General features: G+C 42.0%; 2 protein-coding genes across 2 annotated transcripts; one reads left to right on the top strand and one right to left on the bottom strand.

The window, feature by feature from the left end:
* Window positions 1-2,222: 2,222 nt before the first annotated feature.
* Window positions 2,223-13,381, top strand: ccm2 (CCM2 scaffold protein). Its single transcript, XM_083688887.1, has 10 exons — window positions 2,223-2,559; window positions 7,542-7,718; window positions 7,992-8,075; window positions 8,286-8,469; window positions 8,944-9,080; window positions 9,571-9,706; window positions 10,377-10,434; window positions 11,113-11,251; window positions 11,489-11,627; window positions 12,083-13,381. Exons 1-10 carry the CDS (start codon window positions 2,530-2,532, stop codon window positions 12,379-12,381), a joined length of 1,383 nt encoding a protein of 460 aa, XP_083545013.1. The 5' UTR covers window positions 2,223-2,529; the 3' UTR covers window positions 12,382-13,381.
* Window positions 13,382-15,671: 2,290 nt separating this feature from the next.
* Window positions 15,672-23,951, bottom strand: fam167ab (family with sequence similarity 167 member Ab). The gene is made up of 3 exons (XM_083688290.1): window positions 23,812-23,951; window positions 20,119-20,787; window positions 15,672-19,586 (listed from the first exon to the last, which is right to left on the bottom strand). The coding sequence occupies exons 2-3, from the start codon at window positions 20,494-20,496 to the stop codon at window positions 19,323-19,325; spliced, it is 642 nt and encodes a 213-aa protein (XP_083544416.1). The 5' UTR covers window positions 20,497-20,787; window positions 23,812-23,951; the 3' UTR covers window positions 15,672-19,322.
* Window positions 23,952-24,149: the final 198 nt, after the last annotated feature.

Below are 24,149 nucleotides of genomic sequence, written 5' to 3'. Positions count from 1 at the left end.
AAAAACTCGCAGACTCAATGCTCGGGAAGAGCAAAGCACCTCAATACTACACAGTTTACAGCAAAACTCAACTCTTTCAAACATGGTGCCACTTATGATTTCTCAAACTGCACAAAAAACAACAGTCTTTTGTTAATGTAATGTTTATCATAATGTTTTAAGCTTTAATTTAATTTAGTATGATTAAAACTGCACTAGGATTACTTTTTTTCTGAGAGGATAAAATAAATAAATAATAAAATGCATCATTTTGGCACACCCAGAAGCATTAAAGTACTTCTAAAAATGGAATTTGGGTAAAAGTATAGAACGTGATTGCTGTGTTGTATATTCCTGTCATCTCTATGTCCTAAACCTGTGTGTATCTATTTTTGTTGTTACTGTAGAATTGGCTGTAATATTTTGTTTAAAAAAAGGATTTAATATTCCAATCAAGCGACTATGGTTGTCAGATTAATTGCTGCTGATTTTGGAAATTGTTATCAATGCTCTTGGGGAATATTGGTTTGTTAAATATTCATTCAATTTCTAGATTGTGTTAGATTGTTAATGTATTTCACAATTCTATTAGGATACTCCTATATATTTTATCTGGGGTATTCAAAAAGGTGGCACAATGTCAGTTAGCAAAGTATTTGCTACAATATGTAGCATTATATAAAAATGTACTCATACAACCAATGTTGAGATTGAGACCATAAAGAATGATTTATTTGTCGTTGTTGAATATAAAATGTAAGTAAATTGTTTCATGGAATCCCCGTTCTTTAAAAAACAAAACTGATGTCCAGTATTGTACTAACCCCTTATTTTTGGGAACAATATGAATATTATTAATAACATATGGTGCTAAAGTTCTTTTTTGTATGTTTTGATTTTTAGATGAAAAGAGAAATATTATGCCGAAAAATGTAATGTCAAGCCTTACTGTAGAATATATCAGACTGTTCATCCCAGAAGATAAAAATAAATATAGTCTTTGAAAGTGAAAACAAATATACCAGATATTGTATACTGTGTACACATGCACATTTACCTTTTGACAGATCAAAAGTGGCTATACAAAATGTATATGTACAAGATGTGTGTGATGTATGATATAATACACAGTAATGATAGTTTTCCCAGAGTATCAAATGGCTGTTTATTAAAGAGTTATTACTAAGTTGCTCTCATTAAGAGTTATTATTGCAGCGTTATCAATATGTTGAGCTTGGCAATTGGTTGCCTTAGACCTTAGACCTTAGACCATAGAAAATATTAAGCTTAATCAATGGATTGACTAATTGATTCATACAATATTATCATAAGATTCCACACTCATGATGGAGACTAATGCCTGGATAGGCCATCTGTGTCCCACAGTTCAGCCAAACTAATGATTTTAGCCATAACTCATCAGCCAGCTGTCATTTGAGATGTAGTGCATCTTCCGGGCCCATAAGAACACAGAATAGCACATACAATACTCAAATTCCTTAGTGATTGGGCACAAAGTACAATGGAAGGTATTCCTTGTTGCAAAAAAAAACAACAGCAAAAAACAATATAAACCATTAGACAGCAAAAATGAATGTGTTTTGTGTTTTTGGGACACTCAACATTAGAAACTTTACATGACACCATTAGAAACCATTACGCCAACAAATAGACACCAATAGAAACCATTAGAACTCCCAAATTGACATCAATATTTCCTGTGACCCCACCAACTTGATCTCAGGCCATGCCAGCACATAATTAATGATGTGTATTTTAGTCATCTAAAATATGCTCTAATCAATTGGTTGTCCCCAAAACATGTCTGTCCTGTGTCAGATTTTCAGTGTACCCAACATGGGGTCCCAACCCCAAGTTTGAGAACTGCTGCATTACAGAAAATATTGGGCATACATAGTGTGTTTTGGGCCATAATAGCATGTTGAGCTTGTTCATTTGTGTGGATGCCTCCCACACCCTCAAATCTAAATAAAAACCCAAGTCTCTCAGACAATTAGCTCAGACATTTTTCTTTACAGTCAAAAGCAATACATCTGGAAAATATTTTGAATACCTTACATAAAAACATAATGGCGAAGTTAATTTAGCGAACAATAGTTACCAACTCTCAAATAGTTTTTTAATTGTTTTGCAGATCACTGGAGCTACATTTTTCTCAACTGTTTTGCTGTGCTTTGCAATGCATGCTGGACTGCAGTTCTACGCCCAAAATGGCGGTAGGATTGAAAAGTTGATGATGTTTGTCTCAGTTTGTTTCCCCCTTATCTTTGTTATCTGGATGTGAAAGTTATACAAAAGTACTTCAACCTAACGTAAGGACAGTAGGGCTTTGATAACGTTGAAGAATAATGCTAACTATGATTGTTCAGCTCTTTTTTATGAACACATTTGCCGAATTAGCTAGCTAGCCTTTAGCTAGCTAGCCAAATTGGGTGGAAATGTCACTGTCACTGTGGCAACATTAGATGTCTTTGGGCTGTCGAATAAATCCTATGCTGAACTGAACATGAAGAGGATCTGTACATAGAGATGGAGGATGATGTGAAGAAAGTGAAAAAGGTAAGTAGCTTCTTTGCTTGTTAGTTAGTTAGTTAGCTAGCTAAACCTGTTGCTAATTTCCTCTGGGCTAAGCCCTGCCACTGACAGCAGAAGTGGCTGGTTGGGGTCGACAGTCCTGACTGTCACTGCAGGGGGCTGACTGATCCTGTCAAGAAAGGTGTGCCGCTAAATACATCCTTCATACATGAATTATTCGGAAGAATCCCCCCCCCCAATGGATTGGAAATGAGCTATGAGCACAAAACTCACGTTTGCTTTTGCTCAATAATGTTAAGACTCACCCAATGTAATTAAAGGTACAGTTTACAAACAAGTGTACCGTGAACATGTTGTCCCTAGGTCATCAGGAGTGGTGTAGCACCCCTCTACATTAGGGGAGTGATGTAGCACCCCTCTACATTAGGGGAGTGATGTAGCACCCCTCTATATTAGGGGAGCGATGAGGAACCTGAGTGAAACAAGACGTTTATTCATCCTCTTTTTACTGTGACACTCTGGTTGTCTGTGTTTCAGAGAGCTGTGTCAACGCTGCGCACAAGGAGGGCTTTTCTCTTGGTGCGATCACCTTATGTGACCAAATTGAACAATTATTTGGCCGTCATTTAGGCTACTATCTCTGTACTAACTCTTATCAGAATCACAATTCGTTTATTTGCCCAATAATTTATTATTTGCACATACAGGAAATTGACTTGGTGAGGTGAGCAAATATTGACAAAATAGCAATTACAAATTTACAAAACAGAACAATAAAACAATATATTTTCTATTGGTATAAGACGCCTTTACTTAAAACACAAATTTCACCATTAGGCTAAGACAGAATATTTCCACAGCCAATATTTCCATCAGTTTTGCTTCTTACAGCTTTGCGTAGATTTTTAAAAATATTATTTCCCAAATGCATTTAAGGGGCATTATGCATTTAATATGTCTCGGTACCAAGCACAATATGTAGTGCTACAGGTGCTACTAGCTACAGGACAGGCTGCATTGTATTTTTAATTTCAAATACAATAATATAATCTAAACATGTATATAATCTAAACAAGTTAGAATACAAGACTCCTATTGTAATGTCATAAATAACTACCTCAGCTATAGCTTCATAAACAATCCTGCGTAGATTTCATTTTAGAGAATTGAATAGCTTAATTTCACATGGAAAACAAATTATTTTAGAACTTTACTTTGTCCACTTTGGCTGCAATATAGACTATGCAATATGATTCAACAGAATCTTAAGAAAAAAACTAAAATAAATCCAAAGTCCTGTCGCTCTGATTCTGAGCCTCTTCTCCCTGTCAAAACAAGACATGAAAGAATGCTACGCTGTAGAACACAGCTCACTATTTAGAATGGATGATCTTGTCAACTGATCTCATCCTTGGACGGATGAATCTATCAATGAAGGAAGAGTGGTGTTCTCATAGTGTCTGTAAGGTGTTTTTGACATAATTCCAGAATGAATAGGACCCTATGGAGCCCAAAATATGACGACTCAGTATCAAGGAAGTAACATATGTAATTAAACACTGTCTGGGCTAATCAACTACAACCAAGGAGAAATACAACCAAGAAGCCTAACCAGGAAAAAAAAAAGTGTTTTGGGTGGAACATCCCTTTAAAACCCATGACTCTGGTTTCATGCTTCCTGGATTCATGCTCTCATTGTTAAGGCAGGCGTGGGTGTCGGAAAGGATGTCTACTTAGTGTCAGCTGTCGTAGACCAGGGTCATCAGTGTCACTCATGATGGGAGTCAGTGTTTCATCTCGCACATGATTATACCCTCTCACTCACACATGGACGGACACACATGCACGTCTTATTTCTCCGTTCTGCTAGACCGAACAACTCACTGTCCTAGATATCATAGTTTTACTCTTTTTTTTGTTTTTGCATTTTGCTTTTTTTCCTTCCTTTTTTCAATACCATATTTTTCAGCAGGAGGAAGTGCTTTCATTTCTTTCGAATGCCCACATTTTTCCTTCTCTGGTTCGCCCTGGAGAATGAAGGGCAGGGCTTACAGAAGCCAGACAGGATGTGACGACCCTCTGTCTGCCCACACTGACATGGGAATTGGAATGTCTTACATCTTTTGTGTGGCCTTTTTCTCCACCTTGGGGAAACTGGTGTTAGAATTTCCCATTAAATTCTCTGAGGTTTGCAGGCTGTGAGCGTTTTGATTTGGAGGAAATGCATTGTTGGCAGGTGGGTCGTTTGAGGCCAGTCAAATATGTGCAAAGGACATTTCCTGGCCCTTTGCTTTGATCCTGTTCACAAAGTGAAATAGAAACTGTGATGTTAAAGTTTGCATTGTTTTCATGTTTTGGTCCTTAAAGTTGTTATGGTGCTGGCCACCAAACCTGGTCCTGTAGAGCCACAGGGTGGACAGGCTTGTATTCTAGTGCAGTTCAGGTAGGCAGGCCTACCATCAAGACCATCCCTTTATTAGCTCAAATCAGGTGTTTTGGAATGGAGCTAAAGCCTTTCACTCCCCAGGACCAGGGTTGGTGTGGAGCCTTGCACTCCCCAGGACCAGGGTTGGTGTGGAGCCTTGCACTCCCCAGGACCAGGGTTGGTGTGGAGCCTTGCACTCCCCAGGACCAGGGTTGGTGATCACAGTGCCAGGGGAAGAGGTCTTAAAGGGATTGTTCACCCTAATTACAAAATCATGTGTTTGGTTCCCTAACCTAAAATTAGTTAATGGACAAAGAAACTTCAGTTGTTTGTCAGGGCACTTTAACTAACCCTAAGTTAGCATGTGTGAAATGTCATGCCCAAATCATCTCAAATTCTCTGAAGAGACTCGGTTTACTTGATTTAAATGCCTTTGCGATTATTTGAGCATGACATTTCAAACATGCTAATTTAGGGTCCATTGACTTGCATTGGGTTTAAAAAAAGGAAAAAAACATTAGCTGTTAGTAAACAGAACCAAAGTGTGGATTGAAGTCTGTTCTTGTCCATACACTCCTTCAGGGTAAGGAACCAAATGTGATTTTGTAATTTAGGTGAACTCATCTCTTTTAACAGTTTAAATTATGAGTTTTGTTTAATCCCACTAGATGGCGCTGTTGAATTGTGTTACTTTAAACTTGGCCCAGCTGCGCTGAAACTGTAGTGCATGGACATTGAAGGTGGTGTCAAGATTTGAGCTTACACATGCTTTAGTCCTTAGACAGTCTTACCAACCCTAATCATGGAGATCTACTCTACTGAGCACTCAAGTCTGTGTCCCACACAGATTTGATTAATTACGGTCCAGAGCGAAAACTATGAGTGGGCGAGCTAATTATTAGCCTCTGTAACATGAGTGTTTGGCTGGAACAAAACCCGGTCCTCCCCAAAATGGCCTCCATCTCAGGGCCATTTGGCAGGCAGAGGTCACCTGTGGTAGCTGTGGTCTCACATTACACCAAAGGGCCATGAAATGTTAATGCAACTGTCCTACACTTGTGACTGGAGGCTTCCACTGTTAAATAATGCACTAGTGGAGTGTGATGCACCATGTGTGGGATCATGTGTCAGACAGGACGACTGTTATTGAAAGCACCAAACGCTCTGTTTAGAGACAACTGGCTTTACTCTAGTTTCATGATTGAGAAACGGCGTCCCCGTTTACGTTGATCTGCAGTTGCCAACTAGGCCCATTTCATTTGAGACCCGTCCTCATGATCGTAATCATAACTAAGCAACGTGAAACTGATCTGATATGTCGAAGCCCTCGTCGTAGTAGGCCTCTGTTGGCTGAAACGTCTGCTGTGGTTTAAAGCACCTCTATGGCCGAGGCGTGCAGCATGTCATCACAGGAAGTTGGTGGTTGATCTCCTTCCTGTATCGCGTAGAGAAGCAGAGGTGCTTCCTTTACTTTGTGGGAAGCCCGTGGTGTGTCTGGCCCTGTGCGTCAGTGCTCACTCAGCAGCTGTTAGGCTACCTGTGAGTGAGTGGAGGCAGCAGGTGATAGACAGTCTGAGGGAAGCGCCTTGCCCGAGCCCAACCGGCTCCTCCGTTCAATATTTCAGACGGCTGTTTGCGAGGCTTCATGGAGAACGAGGTAAGGCGTTCCGCAACGCTTCACGCACAGAAGTTTGTTTCCATCGTGTGTCGTTGGTGTTTCGGTGGCCTGAACGTTTTGTCAAAGCTTTCTTTTTGCTCTCCTGTCAAGGCACTAGTTGTGTGCCTTTTGCACATGTGAGCATTGCGACACTGGGGTTCTAGGCTGAAGTAGAAGGCAGGGTTGCGTTCAAGTCTAACATGTGAACATTTGGAGAAAAGAGGAAGGAAAACATTTTGATTGCTTTTCTCTTTTTGAGACCAAGGTCCAGAGTCAGTGGTTAGAGCCACCGCAATGGAAATGGCAGTTCTTTTTTCACTGCATGTTAATGTCATTATCCTCCATCATCTTATCTCTATCATTACAGTGTCATATAAAACCCGAGAGCAAATGTAATGCTTGGACCTAGTATTCATTATTTATCTGTTAAATGTTAATGGGTACATTTGGGGAACGCGCAGTTGGGTTGCCGCACATTTGCACTCTCAAAGCAAGCCATCAATCGTGTTTGCGGGTAGCTGGAGCTTCCAGCTGAGGCAGGGGGAAAAGTCAGATCAGCAGAAATTGCAAGGCATGTAAGACCAAGTCCACTACTAGCTTCAAAACATTGTTTCATTTTGAGGGTTTTTTTGCTTGTAGTTGCAAGGAATGTAGGTTCAGTACTCTCAGACTCTTAACTTTGAAGCTACCTGGAATATGCGTGTGATGAAGGATATGAAATTAAGACAACGGCTGCATGTTGGACATTTATTTCTCACACACTGCAAAAGCACTGCATACCCATGTAACTACTACTCCTGTTTCAGTTCAATGAGCTTTGTTGGTTTGAAAAGGCAGTATCTTTCATTGCTAAAGTGAAAACACAAGAACATATCTTTCCCCCCCCCCACCCCTCGCTTTCTTTCTCTTTCTCTTTCCCACTAGCCTGGAATCGTGTCTCCCTTCAAGCGCGTCTTCCTGAAAGGCGAGAAGGGGAGGGACAAGAAGGCGCAAGAGAAGGCCACAGAGCGCAGGGCCCTCCACACATTCGCCCTCTCCCTCCCAGACCACCGCATTGACCCAGACATCTTGCTGAACGACTACATTGAGAAGGAGGTCAAGGTAAGTGGTCCTGCCCATGGAGTTCAGAGTACTGACTGGCAAAGGTGTGATGTATCTGAATTAATTAGGAATGCCTGGTTTGCTGAACTCAGAACAAACAGCATTGTTAGTCCGAACACATCATTCAAATGGACCAAAATCAAAACTTTGTGGCAATCACATCCTAAATCACAGCAGCTTTCTACTTTGAAACTCACTGTGTCTTGGAAAAAGTACATATTTCAGATGTTCATATTTAGGGATTTGAATGAATGTGTTACTTGTGTTTTATAGTACCTAGGACAACTGACATCTGTGCCAGGTTACCTTAACCCCTCCAGTCGGACAGAAGTTCTGCAGCTAATTGACAATGCAAGGGTAAGCTTCAAATGTACTTTTGCAATCATTTTGACTTTTACTATCATTTAAACTCATAGATTCTTTGCTCTAACCCCACGGGTGGCTTGACGTGACTGCAGTGGCACGGTTACCGCGGAAGCCTCTAATTTGCACAACAGAGAATATCTGCTCTGCGGCCTGTTTCCAGTTTCTGGAAACAGCGACAAAATTCTTGTTGTTCTTTCACAGAAGTCCCACCAGCTGGCCGGCCATCTGACGTCAGAGCAGGACGCGGTGGTCAGCCTGTCGGCGTACAACGTCAAGCTGGTTTGGCGCGATGGCGAGGACATCATCCTGCGCGTGCCCATCCACGACATCGCCGCCGTGTCCTACATCCGCGACGACTCTCTCCACCTAGTGGTGCTCAAAACAGGTACTGAGCTTCTCTTCCAGCAGCATTATATCACTGAGTATATTATGAGAATATATGCCATTGTGTTGAGTGTGTCATTTTTTTGTATATACGGTCCCAGTGGGAATTGAACCTTAGCATTGCCAGTAGTAGTTGTATTAGTGCTTTGTGGACTGAAATGTCATACCAATTTGCATACATGTAAACAACATTTACAATGTTCTATAAAAGTATATATAGTACAAAGTTGCTAACTCCATGCTCTACCAACGAGCCACACAGGACCAGTTTGTTCTAGGCACACTGTCTATATGAAAAGTGCTTTGTCTAGACTCATTGTGTCTGACCCTATGTGGTGTGAAGAAGAGTTTACTTCCAATGCTCATGTTTATGAGTTTTATTCAGTTCCATTTGCTTTAATGCATACGAGCTGCTCTGGATAAACAACCCCCCCCCCAAAAAAAATCTCCAAATCACCTCCCTTTTTGTGTTCAGCCCAGGAGGCGGGCGTCTCCCCTTGCCCCAGTACCTGCCCAGAGTTGTCCAAATCCCAGACCCTCAGCTCCCTCTCCGAGAGCGGGGCCGTGCTGGTGGAGGTCTGCTGCCTGCTCGTGCTGGCCGTCGAGAACAAGGTATTGCCACGATACGCTGGTCCAGTAGTTCACACACACCAATGCCCTTATCAGGACTCTACGCTAAGCTTTTACCCAAGGAGCGACTTCTCTTCTAAATTGAAAAATCGACGAGCAAACATAATGGCAGATTTTAGCTGTTTTTATTTTTGTTTCTCGCCCCTATTCTAACCAAGTGGTACGCCAGTCCTAGAGAGCCAATGCTACCTACTGGTACATTTCTTCTAGCCTATTGGTTGTGATTGGTTGTTTAATTCATTAAGGTGTTTTCTTTTGCTGAGTTTGAGTGCTCCTCGGGAATAGGGAACTGTTAAATCTCCAGGTTGTAAACTCATGTTACCAAATGACATTTGATACCAGAGTTTCCCACTCTGAACGAATCAACCAATGAGGACCACTATACAAAATTGTGGTGGGGAGATCAGACTTTCCGGGGAGCACTCGAACGCACCACTACTGACTGAGGTAGTGACTGCTCTGTCATTTGCAGGCAGCAGCAGAGGAGCTCTGTCTGCTCCTCAGCCAAGTCTTCCAGATAGTTTACACAGAGTCTACCATCGACTTCCTGGACCGCGCCATCTTTGATGGAGCCACCACTCCTACTAGGCACCTCTCTCTTTACAGTGGTGAGTACTAGCCATCATTAGGTCCCTACGATTATTTTGTTATTGATTAATCTGTAGATTATCTTTATCGATTAGTCGATAAGATTAATTTACAAAAAAAACATGTTTTCAAATGCTAGGATATTGATATACTTTTTCCAAATGAGTGAGTACATGCAATTATCCATGTCTTCCTTCTTTTCATCTATTTGACCTATTGTGCTTTATTGTCTTATAAGAATAGAACACACATCTAAATGCGTTCTTGCGCTCTATCAAGAGTGTATACCGTATACGCATTTTATAACACAGCCCTTGTGTCCAGTCTTTTCATCGTTCTTTTGTAAGCAAAATATGTGAAGGAGGTGAAGAAAGGAGGCCACCTAAGAGTGTTTGGGCGGGGGCCCGCTGTGTTCCGTCCACAAAGGAAGTGATCACAGTTGCACTCAAGCATAGGCCCACAGCTGTTTTAAGTGAGCTGTGTTAGATGTGGCTTGCTTTGTGCTGTGCTGCTCTTTTCGTGGAAGGAAGGCCAATTCAATTCACATGCTTTGAATTGTTTTGGTTAGATTATGTATGAGTATGCTGGCGACAACGGCAAGTGCAAAACTCACGGGAGTTGTCAACTTGCAGCACGGGGTTAACGTAGTGTCAAGATATAGATCTGCATTTTGTTTTTCTAATCCTGCAGATGACTCTTCAAGCAAGGTGGATGTCAAGGAAGCCTTTGAGGCAGAGGCGAGCACATTGTAAGTATACAACCCATGGCCACTGATGTCAGAACTGTCCCTGTCTCCATTGCCGTCCCTGTCTTCCATTATAGAAGCCTTCCTGGCCTACCAGTCCGTTTGCGGTTGCTGAGCTCACCAGTGTTTTTCTTATTTTGGATGATGTTCCGAACTGTTGGTGTTCGCAAGCCTAAGGTTTTGGATATGTTTATGATAGTTTCTTTTGAATCAATACTAGACATTGACGGCTCTCTTGTGCCTCCACACATGATGTGACAGGACACACATGACTACTACTGGTTCCCTGAAATAGGAGGACTATGTATACAAAGGGTTGCAACTTTTAAATGGTGAAACCAATCTGGAAAAAAAGAAAACATTGAATTAAAGCTGAGAGTCTCTACTTTAACCTCCTAATAACTGTTTGATTTCAAATCCAAACTGAGTATATAGCTAAAAAGAAGACAAAATGCTTCCTCTTTCCAATACTAACACTGTATTTATGTGGTGCTTACAGGGATTATTGAGTAATGTGATGTCTGTGTCCTGTTGATGACACTTGTATTATAAGTGGAGGATGGTATTGTGACACGGGAATGTCTTTCTGAATTGCCCCTAAAGGAATGAATAAAGTGTTGGTATTGAATTTGGAGAAAAAAGAAAAAAAAATCGGGTGTTGAAGATTTTGTTCTTTGTCAGCTCATTCCAGGGTTCTCTGGAGGCCGGGGGGAACTCTCCCTCCCCCTCCTCCACCCCGGCCTCCCCTCAGACCAAGACGGCCAGCGAGGGCGAGCTGAGCACCACCGCTGCGGAGCTCCTGCAGGACTACATGACAACGGTGTGTGTGTGTGTGTGTGTTCGTGTGTGTTTCAGGGGGGGTCTGTATGAATTATGTACTGCATTATATATCGTCTGACTTGCTCTTTTTAACAGATGTAGTTGCGATGTGCCTAGACTAGCAACGACATTCAGCTCACATGTTGTTCCTCATTCCACTCTGTCTCTACCTTTTCCCCTACTTTCCTACTTTCTCACCGCTCTTTCCTCTCTCTCTCTCTCTCTCTCTCTCTTCCAGCTGCGGACCAAGCTGTCATCTCAGGAGATACAGCAGTTTGCCACCCTGCTGCACGAGTACCGCAACGGCGCCTCCATCCACGAGTTCTGCATCAACCTCCGACAACTCTACGGAGACAGCAGGAAGTTCCTCCTACTGGGTGAGCACCACTTCCTGTATACTGACACATCCCCAAACCTGCTGTTCCAGCTTCACTGTGCTGGCAGGGCATGAGCCGCCAACTCCCACCATTCTCAGTCTCCATGACGGCGCAAGTTCTGAAAGTTAATTGCGTAGTCAAGTTCTTTAATGTCTGTTCATTTCCTATTCCTTTTCCCTACTGTCTATGTTCCTTTCTCCGTTGGCATTTGAAACAACTATTCCACAATAGCTGTGCTTGTTGTGTTGGTCAAGGCAGCAGCAGCACTGTAGCTAGTTCTTCTGATAATGTTAGGATTGATGATGGTGATCCTTGTGAGTGGGGGTGATCCGGACTTTGACAGGTAGTGTTAGCACTTCGCAGGAGGAGAGTATATGAATTAGCATGTCAAAAGAAAGGCGCTATTGCAGCTCCCAGGGTTTAACCTCCCGGTGACTCCTTCCCCCCCTCTCCAGGCCTGCGGCCCTTCATCCCAGAGAAGGACAGCCAGCACTTTGAGAACTTCCTGGAAACCATCGGCGTGAAGGACGGCCGTGGCATCATCACCGACAGCTTCGGCCGCTACCGCCGCACGGCCAGCTCCGCCTCCGACTCCACCACCAACGGCAACGGAGCGGCGGGCGGTGACGGCGGGGGCTCAGAAGAGGGGCTGGCGCCCTCCGAGGGCGACGAGTGGGATCGCATGATTTCCGACATCAGCAACGACATCGAGGCCCTGGGCTGTAGCATGGACCAGGACGGTGTCACACCGTGATCTTGAAAAAAAGGGAGATTAGGAGGAATCAATGGGACTAAATGGCCAACACTTACCGAAAAGGATACTGCGTTGTGGCCAGTCAGCTATCTGAACTGACCACTGTAACAGGATGTGGCAAACAGGCTCCGTTGTGACCAATCAGCTGTTAGTTCAGGCCATGTGTAGTTGTGTCGTCATTTATAGTGTTGTTTTTTAGGAATTTCAAGGACTTGGTTGCCCTTTTTTCGGTTTCTTGGGTTTGTGTCTTTATTGGCAGTATCTGCCATCGCTGACGAGGACGTAGCTGAGTCACCCCCCCTCGAGAATCCATCTTGAAATACCCAGAAGGCTCTGGAGTCTCTCACAATCATATTCACCAAAGGATTGCGTGGTTTTTGGAATATTCTATATATAATGACTGAGGCTGTGGTGTTTTTTTTATTATAATTATTATTTTGTGTCAACCAATAACTTAATCCACCAAGTGAACCGTGCCTCACTCATATTTACTCCATACGTGTGTATACCTTTCCTATGTTTTGTGTGTGTACCTTTCCTATGTTGTGTGTGTGTACCTTTCCTATGTTGTGTGTGTGTACCTTTCCTATGTTGTGTGTGTGTACCTTTCCTATGTTGTGTGTGCCTTCACGTTTTATACTATCATTTTCAAGAGTTTACCATTTTGTTTTGCTACTATTGACTTTGGAAATGATTAGATGTGCCTTTTTTAAAAACAGAATATTCTCGTTCCCATTCGAAATATTTGGATGGAAATGTGTTTGACAAAGCCAGCCAATGGCTGATTGACAATTCCAATCTCTGTGTGTTTTATACTGACCACCACCGTGTGTGATATGACATTACTGTGCATTCTCCATTACCAGTCATTGTGCCTTTACATGCAGTACTGTTGCCAAGTGTCTCACCCGACAGGGAAATTTAAATCTTAACTGTAACTGTGCAGTTAATGAGTGAATCATGGTTATTAAATAACATATACTTTAATTAATATAAGTAAGTTTGTGTTTGCTTGTCCTTATTCCTTGTTTGCGCCTATTTTATACACTTACATGTGGGAGATGATATGAGTAGTAGGTGTTTTTTGACTATAAATGAAACAAAAGCATTGAATGGCCTGTAGATGGTGTCATGGAGTAGCTGCCTGATGTTTATTAAATATGAGTGGTCATTTGCTTGGATGCACCTAAGCGGCTCTGCAATTTCATCCCTGGTATATCAAAGCAAATCCTGAATGCCTTCAAAGTTTAGGATTAGAGTTTCTCAGTCTTGAGTAAGAAGAAACTGGCAAGGCAACACCACTTTGGCATGAGGAAATGGGTACATCTCCCTTTCCCGGTCTCTGTCTGCACTGTTTAAGGAAATGACACACGGTGAAGAAGATTCTTTAGACTATTGAGATGAACTCAATGTATTTGAAGGGAAAGGATAAGTAGAATAAGGACACTATTCCTATTGAGCAAGTCGATTTATTTCTCACTGGAGACCGTCCTTCCTTTGTGGTCAAACCTCAAGGCAGAACGAATTGTGGCTTGTGTCCAGCCTATATTTCAACTAAAGCACTGGTTGTTTTGTCATAAGCAAAGGATAATTTGGGATCATGACACATGCCCCCTGAAGGGTGCCTGCTTTCTTACACTGTGAAAGGTGGCTTAATTGGCCACTGTAACGTCTCAGGTTAATCCATTCTTAGCGGGAAGAGAATCACTCCGATGCCTCAGTTCTAGCAAGCCATTATTCAATGGTGTATGAGCAGGCTTAATTAACACTGAAGAAGTCCCGCACCCAAAGAGTTAGGCATTGACAGAGTCGCATGGTTTAGGGGAAATTAACGAAACCCCCTGTTGTAGCCTCCACACACCTTGTAAGAGATTATTAAATGGTTCACTTCATTCACAATATGTAAGGGTGTAGTAAACTGTGGAGTAAATGTTTAGAAAAGGAGCAATTAACTTAGTATCTGATGTTAATATATTTTGTCAGCAGCATCTACACTCACCGGCCACTTTATTAGGTACACCTGTTCAACTGTTCGTTAGTCTCTTGACAAACTCAATACCTCTTCACTTTCAAACAGTCACACAACAACACAAATGTATTAGTTCAATGTCATCTCTGTAGGGGGTAAATCCAGTGGTTAATCTTTAAACCTGACTGTTGTGCTTTGATGCACATTACTACGGTAGCACAGCACAGTTGGAGCCAACGTTGGTTCCGCACAATTACAAATTACCCGAGTCATGATTAGTTCAATGTTTTCTAGCAGGTCAGTCGTTGATCGGATGGTCATATCTAGCATCAGCTGACTTGGCAGCTGTCCTGAGCAAGGAGCTAAGACATTGTGATGCTCCAATCTTCAAAGTATGTTGACACTTTAATACTCTAAGCTCTCAAAGTGGCTCAGTTGAAATCAGCATCTCTAACATTTGCTCTGCTCCTGGCTAGGCCTGGCTGTGCTCACTTCCATCTCTCCCTCTTAAATCCCGGATGAGAAAGGATGTCCTGAAATGCTCTCGCTTGTCAAATAAAGCTTCAACGTGGTGCACTCTGGGAACCGTGCCAGGTCACATGGCTCACCTACCTTGGTGAGGCTTCTCCATTCATGCCTGAGATGACCACACAAACACAACATGGCGACACTTTGATTTCGGTCAACAGTCTTGCAGAAGATGTGTTTTTTTCGGTTTGTATCAGATCATTCTAAAACACAGATCTCAGTTCTCGGCTTACTGTTAGAAACCGGGATTGCTTCTTAGTTTAGTGATGATTAGATTATTAGATTCTCACTGATGAGGAATGCTATATTCTCTAACATTGACTGCATTACATTGGTCCCTGATATCAAGCTAATAGGAGAGCATTGATTGTGAATGGACTCATGTTTTATAAGAAAGACCTTGTCAGGGTTTCATTACTTAAAGGTGTAGCATGCAGTTTTGCACATTGCTGCCCTCTTTGACGACACTCCAGAAAACATAAAATGTTCTACTTTTTGTAACCGTGGCAAATTTGTGCATATCCACAAAACATACACACGTATGTGTACGTAGAGGCCAGTGCTCTGCCATGACACCAGATTATAGAAAGTGCATTATCTACCGATCATGGTCATATAGCACTATTCTGAAGCTCACATCTACATTCAGCTCTGGACCTTTAAACAAAACCAAAATAAATGAATACCACATAAACCTACATATCTAGAGAGAGTGCAAATGCCATGGTTACACTTGGCTTTATTAACATGCAACCTTTGTTATCCGAACATGATCAGATCACGGTACAGTGCTTCTTCACTTGCACAAATATACAACAGTTACAGTCTCATTTGCCCACATTTTGTAAAAAAAAAAATGTCTCCTCTGCTTTATTTAATCGGTTCTATGCGCTTAATGGTGGCCGGATTGCATCCACACAGACACCATGCCTTCCCTGGATCACCAGAGGTAGTGATTAACCTTAAAACTGGACTTTCATGCTTTGATACACGTTACAAACTCTGTGGTCTGGGTGCACCATGCATTCCCTGACTACAGAGCTGCACCTCCAGAGGTGGTCAGGAAAATCTGATCACAATCAGTTTACCCACGTGTCTTTTGACTGTCTGCACCTGCCGAAAATGTGGGCACCATCAGAATGTGGACGCGATCTGTATCCACATCTCTTATTAATACCAACTGAAACCACTGCCACAGATCGCTCGTGTGGTCAATGTGACCTCTGCTTGTGACCTTAAAATGTGACCGTAAAATAATTTAAAACATGATTTAAACATTCCAAATGGATACAGCTGAGACCACTGTCAAAACTAGCCAATATGGTCTGTTTACTTACTGGCAGCGCCCACAGTGACTTTCAGCGACGAGAAATTCAGATCAAGCATGAAAATCCCAGCCTCAACAAAGTCATTCATGACATGCCACCTTCGATCATACAGACTGAGAAAGAAAGGGGATCAGGGGGCAGGCGGCCTCATCACATGTACTCTCAGACACGCATGCTTGTCTTCACACCTCCCAGAACGGTGGGGCCTTGGACAGTGGGTGTAGCCTGTAGGGCCTTGGACAGTGGGTGTAGCCTGTAGGGCCTTGGACAGTGGGTGTAGCCTGTAGGGCCTTGGACAGTGGGTGTAGCCTGTAGGGCCTTGGACAGTGGGTGTAGCCTGTAGGGCCTTGGACAGTGGGTGTAGCCTGTAGGCTGAGTGCAATGTGTGTGGAGGGTCGCTAGGCTAAACAAAGGCATCAGGACAAACGCATAGAGGGTCCCGTATGGGGGGGTGGTGGTGGTGGTGCAAAACCACATTTGTGAGAGGCAGTGATCTTACAACAATGATTCATGTAAAATGTGTTATAAGGCATTATACTGTAGACATGTATCATGCCTTGTAATGTCTTTATAATATATCATAATATGCTGTGTCTGTCCATGAGGCATTTCTTTTCAGATCACGGAAAATTACTGATAAATAGCTCAGGATCATTATGAGATGATAAAATACATTTTAACGCAGTCATATAGGACATGTTTGTAAAGTATTATAATGCAGTGTGAACATTTTAATTATAGGCTCTAGATAAAATGTCACCAATGCGTTTTAGTCTAGAAGTATACTTAACCTAGGTTCTGGAAATCAGCATATCTTAATATTAATAATCTGACGCCAAGTAATTTCATTCGCACTATGTGCAAACAATTGTTGAGTTTGTGGTGATTTAGTGCAAGAATGGTCAAATAGAATGAATCAAAAGAGGTTACTGTATACTTATACAATTATTACAAGGCAAATACTTAATAGAAAAATGTTTGTCTACCCTCAATGGTAAATGATAGATAGAGAGAGAGAGAGAGAGAGAGAGAGAGAGAGAGAGAGTGAGAGAGAGAGAGAGAGAGAGAGAGTGAGAGAGAGAGAGAGAGTGAGAGAGAGAGAGTGAGAGAGAGAGAGGACAGACCACATGATACTGTACTCAGAAACAACACCTGAAGCTGTGACCAGAACACCAAGGCAAAGAGAGAAGAGAATGGATCTGTGCTCTCCTTCTGTTTTATACCGACTTTCAACCATAGTATTTAAATTAGGAGCTGTTTGCAAGGAGAACCAATGAGATCTATTCCATTCAGATAACATTACCGCATTCCACAGCCATTTGTCCCATCGTGGGAAGGGTCATTTGGAGATAGGGGGGTAGCGTGGATGGCTCCCCCTTCATCTATATGTTCTTTTCTCCGTAGTGTACTTTTCTGGGTCGACAAAGGTTTGTCCAAATCATAATGGCATTAGTAATATGAGGACACGAGGAGAGTGTAAGAAATGATGGATCTGAATGTTCTCTGACATTGGAGCAGGCTGGTTGTACCGAGCCACATTGTTCGTCAGTGCCTAACCCTTGTCAAAGGCCTTGCATTGTGCTGGGCACCGAAACATAATCACCTTGTGTTGGTACTTGGACCAGTCTCAGCAGGAACACACCACTCCTTCCTTTGTTCCTTCACCGTCTGGAGTTACTTTGTGTGACTATTGTTGGGTACAAATTGGACATTCAGGTGTTCTTGCAAACAGAGAATAACCTGGATGATAATGACTTGAGGCACTGTGTCAGTGACCAACATGGAGGAAGCCTTTTGTTAACATGCTGTATTGTATGCTAAGGAGTGGTACTATGACTGAAGTCATGATGATTATGATACACATAAAAAAGCATATTACATTAACCATTGAGTATGTGTAGTGTGTGTGTGTGTGTGTGTGTGTGTGTGTGTGTGTGTGTGTGTGTGTGTGTGTGTGTGTGTGTGTGTGTGCGTGCAGCAAGCACACATAATTCATCTGGTTGACTATCATTTTAGAACATACATGGAAACTTCTACTCCATTTTACATAACAAGATACAACCAATTAAAGCTAATTGACAATAAAATCTGAACATACTGCTGCATATTATAGGTATACGGTAAATACATGTTTTAAGTTGTTTTGTACTCACTGAGGTATATAAAATTGGAACTGATTCAGGGCATAACAAGCTGTTATGCATCCATCCAACTTTAACGTTTTCCTCCACAATGACAGGCAACATCATTTCTAAAATTGAACTCTAGAAAAATGCACACATTTTAAGCAAGTAACAATGTATGAATCTCAACAACATTTTACTTTTGGTTGACTAATAGGACAATAAGAAAATACACAGGACTTTTTGCTATTTTACAAAATAAAGAAATTCATCATTTGATCTGAGAGTCAAAGACAAAAAGAAAAAATCCTTGTCTCCTGTGATATTAAAATATGAATTTGTTAGTAAAATTGGCCTATGGTTAAATATAGCATGATTCAATCACTACTTTTATTCATAGCCATTGTTTAGTTACTACACACTATATCCTGGTCAAATTGACAAATATGATGTCTACATTTTGTATGAAACAATATTATGTAATTTTTGTGCATGTATAAAACGGAAATACATCGATGAACCCACGGGGGAAATACTACAATCATTGAACTTCTTTACTAGTAGAGAATGGATACAGAGGGGTATGCAGTATAAGGCTAGGAATGGACCAAAAAGCAACTGGTGAAGACCTCAAAAGTGCCATCATGTATCTCATAGTGAGCTACAGTATGTTTCAGGTTGGGGAAGCCTTCAAAGATCATATATCGGAATGAACCATCTGTAACGTTATGACAGAGGGGGTGTCATTAGCTGCCTCTTTGTTTCGTGGCATTTATTTGCATTATCTAACGTATAAACTGTGCTCAATCAGTGACATGCCTCACTCCCTGTTTAAGAGCAGTCATGTACCGTACGAATAAGTCATTAAAATGTTAAACTTGGATCAGTATTTTGCTTTTATCTGTGTGCCCTTACACCAGGTCAGGTCAAGGCTGAGGTCTAATACACATAAGACATCCAGTACCTAGTAGCCAGGCAGAGTTATCGCTATGGCTAGCAGAGTGAGAAGCGGCGGGAGTTGATGTTCATCTTGGTGACACCGATGAGTCGCAGTGGCGCGGAGAGGCCGAAGCCTGGGGTGACGGGGCAGTCGAACAGCAGGTCAGAGAGCTCGTCCCGCTCCTCCAGGCCAAAGGTGGCGTCGTTGAGCATGCGACGGTGCAGGTGGCACGCCTGCTCAATCTTGAGCTTGTTGATGTCACTGCGAAGACGCATGAGTTGGCGCGCCAGCTGCTGGTCCTGCAGTCGCATCTCCGTCTGCCAATCACACAAAAAGGAGAGAAAGAAAGCCTGGGTTGGAACTTGTCAGTGAATCAATAGCATCCCAATAGTCTCTCCTCCATTCCTCGCATCCTCCCTTCTCACTCCAAGTTTCCTCGTCTGAGATATTTTCCTCCCATGCATTTTGAGAAGGAAGCGAAGAGAGAAGGTGCAAGGAATGCAGGAAAGACTATCGGGCCGGGATCAAGGTAATACTAGCCATTTCTCAAATGTAAGGTTAGTGAAAGTTACAGATTGTGCAATATTACACCGCACACAAGGGTTTTTTTTTCCAAAGAGGAGCTGTTCATTCATGTTTGATAACTTTTTTACAGTCTTTAACCCTAACCCTTAATTCACTCAAATTATCTTCACCCTTTCATAATTAGCACTATCAGTGCATGGCAGTTAGTCCTGTACTGTTGTCCTTTGGTGTGGGAAAATCGAAAAATAAAAAAAAAGTAACTGACAAATATTCTCAAACAGAGGTCGTCTCTCGGAGAGGCAGTCGCCCATGCTGTTCCCTCACCAGTTCCTTCCTGAGCCAGTTGAGAGCCTCATCAATATTCTGAAATTCTTTCAGCGGTCTTGAGGGTACGCTGTGCTGGATCAGCTCTGAGTTCACGAGGTTCTCTTTGGGTTCTCCAGACTGCCTTTCGGAGTCCCTCTGCTCGGGCTGGGGCTGCTCCTCTGGTACTGCCAAACATTTGTTGCTTTGGGCCTCTAATCGGGTCTTCCATTCAAGGTAGGAAGGTCTGCGGGTCTCCAGCCTCAACTTCTCGGTCAGGGCCTTTAGGCTCCTCAAGTGGTCGTCTGGGGCTGATTCCATGTCTTTTTGGTCGGCTTCTTCCCTGTCTGGGTCGGTAGGAATGTCCACTTTAATCTGGGGGATTGAGCCTGCTTCCATGGCCAACCCAGTTATAAACAATCACAACTACCAAAAAACACTGTTGTTATCAAGAGGAATGGTCAAGTGATGTGTTCTTTATTGAAACCCCAGTGCCCCAGTGCTTAAGTGGGTGATTACTGCCCTTGTTTTGTCATTCTGTCCCTGTGCTGGTTTCTTGGTGTGGTAAGACAAAGAGAGGTCATCCAGATGAAGAGTGAGGCACTTGAGAAGCTTCCTTCATTGAGAACTCCCTCTTAAAAGCTTCAACATCCTTTGTGTTTCCAGTCTGAGGTGAGATGTCCTTCAGCACTATACAAGTCAGAGACAAAACAGATAAAACACGCATGTCATAAAATGCTGTCACACTTGGTGATTAAGGCAATGTCAACCATTTCTAAAGTGGTAAAAAATACAAAATGGCACTCTTCAAAAAAAGCTAAAGCTCAGCCTTTATTCAGTTTGCTGAGTCAGTAGTTTTATATCTGGGATTAGACATGTCCTTGGCATTATTAGTACCATGTCTTCTTGTCTGAAATATGGACCCTTCGCATCATTATATAACCGAGAGCACAATGTGTGCTACTCATATTAATCTGATGCCCTGCTTCTTATGAGTCAGCGTGTCTCTATAAGCCCCTGAGATCTACGCTACTTACTCCGATCTAAACCCTAATCATTATACGTCTAAACAACAATGGTCTTAGATCAGCGTTCTCTTAAACACACCTTGTGTCTTACTATGGATTCTCGCTAGACGGGGGACATGGCGTTTCCATGGCAATGGGGCACCATAAGTGAGTCAGCACTATTCTGCCTCCAGCCTCAGTGGTGATCTCAGAACCCTCAGCAGCCCCATTGTGACAGCAGAAGACAGACTGTGGGGACAGATTATAGACTGTGCCACAGACCCAGACTTTAAAGCAACCTGCTAATTTTATGGACCATCTATTCTAGCTTATTGTGATTAGTTTGTGAAGGCCAACAAATGTTGTACCATTAAGGTAATGTTTTAATCAATCTTAGTTCTAATCTTAGGACTCCTAGTGTTATTTTTATTTTTTTACAATTTCATAAAACGTTACTCATGTAAGTGTCTAAAAATAGCGTACCTGACGGGTAGACAGATAGATGGTCGGAATACAGAGGCAACAAACCATAAGGGTAGAACCCACAGCCTTGACTGATGATACTTGATACTATGTACTATGAGATCAAATCCATGGTGTACATCTATTGTCCTGTCTATGGATCCATACAGTATTAGTGCTTTTCCTCATGTTAACCTAGACACATTGATTTACACCACCAAAAATAACCCGACAGAAGATTGGATTTCAGACACCCACTCACATCAATTGAGTGTGAACCTCAAGGGTATTTTCCAGCACATTCAGCTACGTCTCTTCTGAGTAACATTCTCTCAATTGATGTTAATGGGATGAGACCGACCGAGCTGATCAAATAAAATGCCCCACAGTGCCGATATAATATGGTGTATATTGTGTATAATATAGATATGCTGTCATGGATATGACATTGGTGTTAGTGATGTTGTTCAACAAGAACATTGCTTTGGCTCAGGGATCTCTCGCAAAGTGTGAGATCAGTCCTTCCACAATGGCCACAGCAGCCCAGTGAGGTCATCACGAGTGTATCTATGGGCTAGACTGTTTTGCAAGGCAAAGTGGACTTATCGCGATGCAAATGCAGAGTAGGAATAACTGTTTTGAAAATAGTAATTTTGCATTGGAGGAAGGGATTAGGGAAAGGATTTGCACTTATTACTTCCATATGGAAATCAATAAGTCTCTGGAGGTCTCATTGTAACACAGAGCATTAGGGTCATACATTTTTAATGACTCTATACATCTAAAGACAGAGTAAGTGGTTGTGTGGTTGTGACGAAACCTAGATAAAATTAGAGCCATGGATTGCTAAAATAATTGCACAGTCATTATATAATATTATTCATTATGGAACGAGTCCCTACTGTCTGCACTATTAGCCCATGTACTCAAACATGAAAATAAAGACAGTAACATCATTACTTCTCCACATCAAATGTTGCCATATATACTGTTATATATGTTATATATACTGTACTGCTATCACTTGCAAAAATAGCGTGGCATAGGCTAGTTTTGGATGTACCACTGTTTTGCATCTTTGCAAGGGTGATTGTGAGTCCAAGAAAACTTGAGAATTGACCAATGACCAGTGGGGATCAACTATGCACCACACATATTAAATGGTGGCTTTCAATGAATTATGACACCAATAGAACTTCAGACAAAGAAAATAACAATTTCACCATTAGGCCTTTCTGAATTTCCCATTTGGCATGCTGAGTCCGAATCACATTGTGCCAGTCTTCCACATTACATTCCTTGTGTTTCATGGTTACTGAAAGAGCAGAATTTGATTGCTCGGCAACGTCTAGCAACTTGTTTGCCACACCAATAAAATCCATTTTGCGGTGGATAACTGTATGACATGCCAAATCTGGTCTGGCCAACAACTTGAATGTCTGGTTCTATTTCCATCCGGGACATGAAGTCAATGTCTACATAGCAAACATGCCCACATTGTGTGTCTGGCCAAACAGCCCAATAACATAATCTCTCAGAATTGTTATGATCTCTTTCAGAAATCTTTGCAAGCTAAGCATCAAATTGTGTTGGGTGAGAATAATGTGATGATTGTACATGACACTACAATAAATTCATTTTATTAACCCTGATTATTGTGCAGACAGCCTGCATAGAATGTTTTGTTTGCTGTCAAGAAAACAGTGGTACAGTAGCATAATCTAAATATTGAGGACAAAACGTGTAGTATTACACAACTGTTATTACAGTTATAACTGTAATTTATGTTATTACATAACTGTTAATTTATTATGAAGGAATTCTGAAGTTTCACCATGCATACTGGTCGAGGTAATTGTTACTTTCTAAATGTTTAATGGTATATGTTGTTATACAGTAGTTCATAAACACAGTAGTTTAGTGAAACTACTTCATATATAGCAGGCAGGTCCCCCTCCACAATTTGGCAACACAAAAAAAGCAGTACAATACAGTACGTACGCATACATTTGTCGCTGTGCACTATAGGATCATTGCTGCATTATAATGTCTTGAGGCAGCATTATAAGAATGACTTGATTATGTAGTATTAAACTGTGCAAAAGGCAAATCAGAAATATAGTCATCTACAGCACGTGAGCTACACCACGCATAGCCTAAAACCCATTATCGATCAAATAAAATAAAAAAAACAGTTCTGCAGTTTTATCACGTGAAATAACTGATTCGTGCGGCATAAACTTACCTGGAGAGCTCGCTATTATACAGGGCAATCGAATTCTGGGCGTCGCGATCAGTTAAAACAATCCGCGATCGAAGATGTCCTGCAATAGCAGCGATATCCCCAAATTCCCGCTCCTGCTCCTCTGTCCACTTGTTCTGTCGAAGCCCGGAGGAGGTGCGGCGGGCTGCGTCAGGTTCTAGTTGCCAGGAGACACTTCAGGAATCCCCCGTCAAGTCTCCGCGTCCGAGGATCCTGGCCTGCAGCAACTGCGTACAGTCTGTTACGCACAGGCAATAGAGGTTGGTGATATATATATATATATGTGTTTTTAAAGGTTTTATTTAACAACAACACAATAA

This window comes from Argentina silus (genome assembly GCF_951799395.1).
Source record: "Argentina silus genome assembly, chromosome: 17".
Classification (NCBI taxonomy): domain Eukaryota; kingdom Metazoa; phylum Chordata; class Actinopteri; order Argentiniformes; family Argentinidae; genus Argentina; species Argentina silus.
This window is presented reverse-complemented; position numbering and strand designations above follow the sequence as displayed.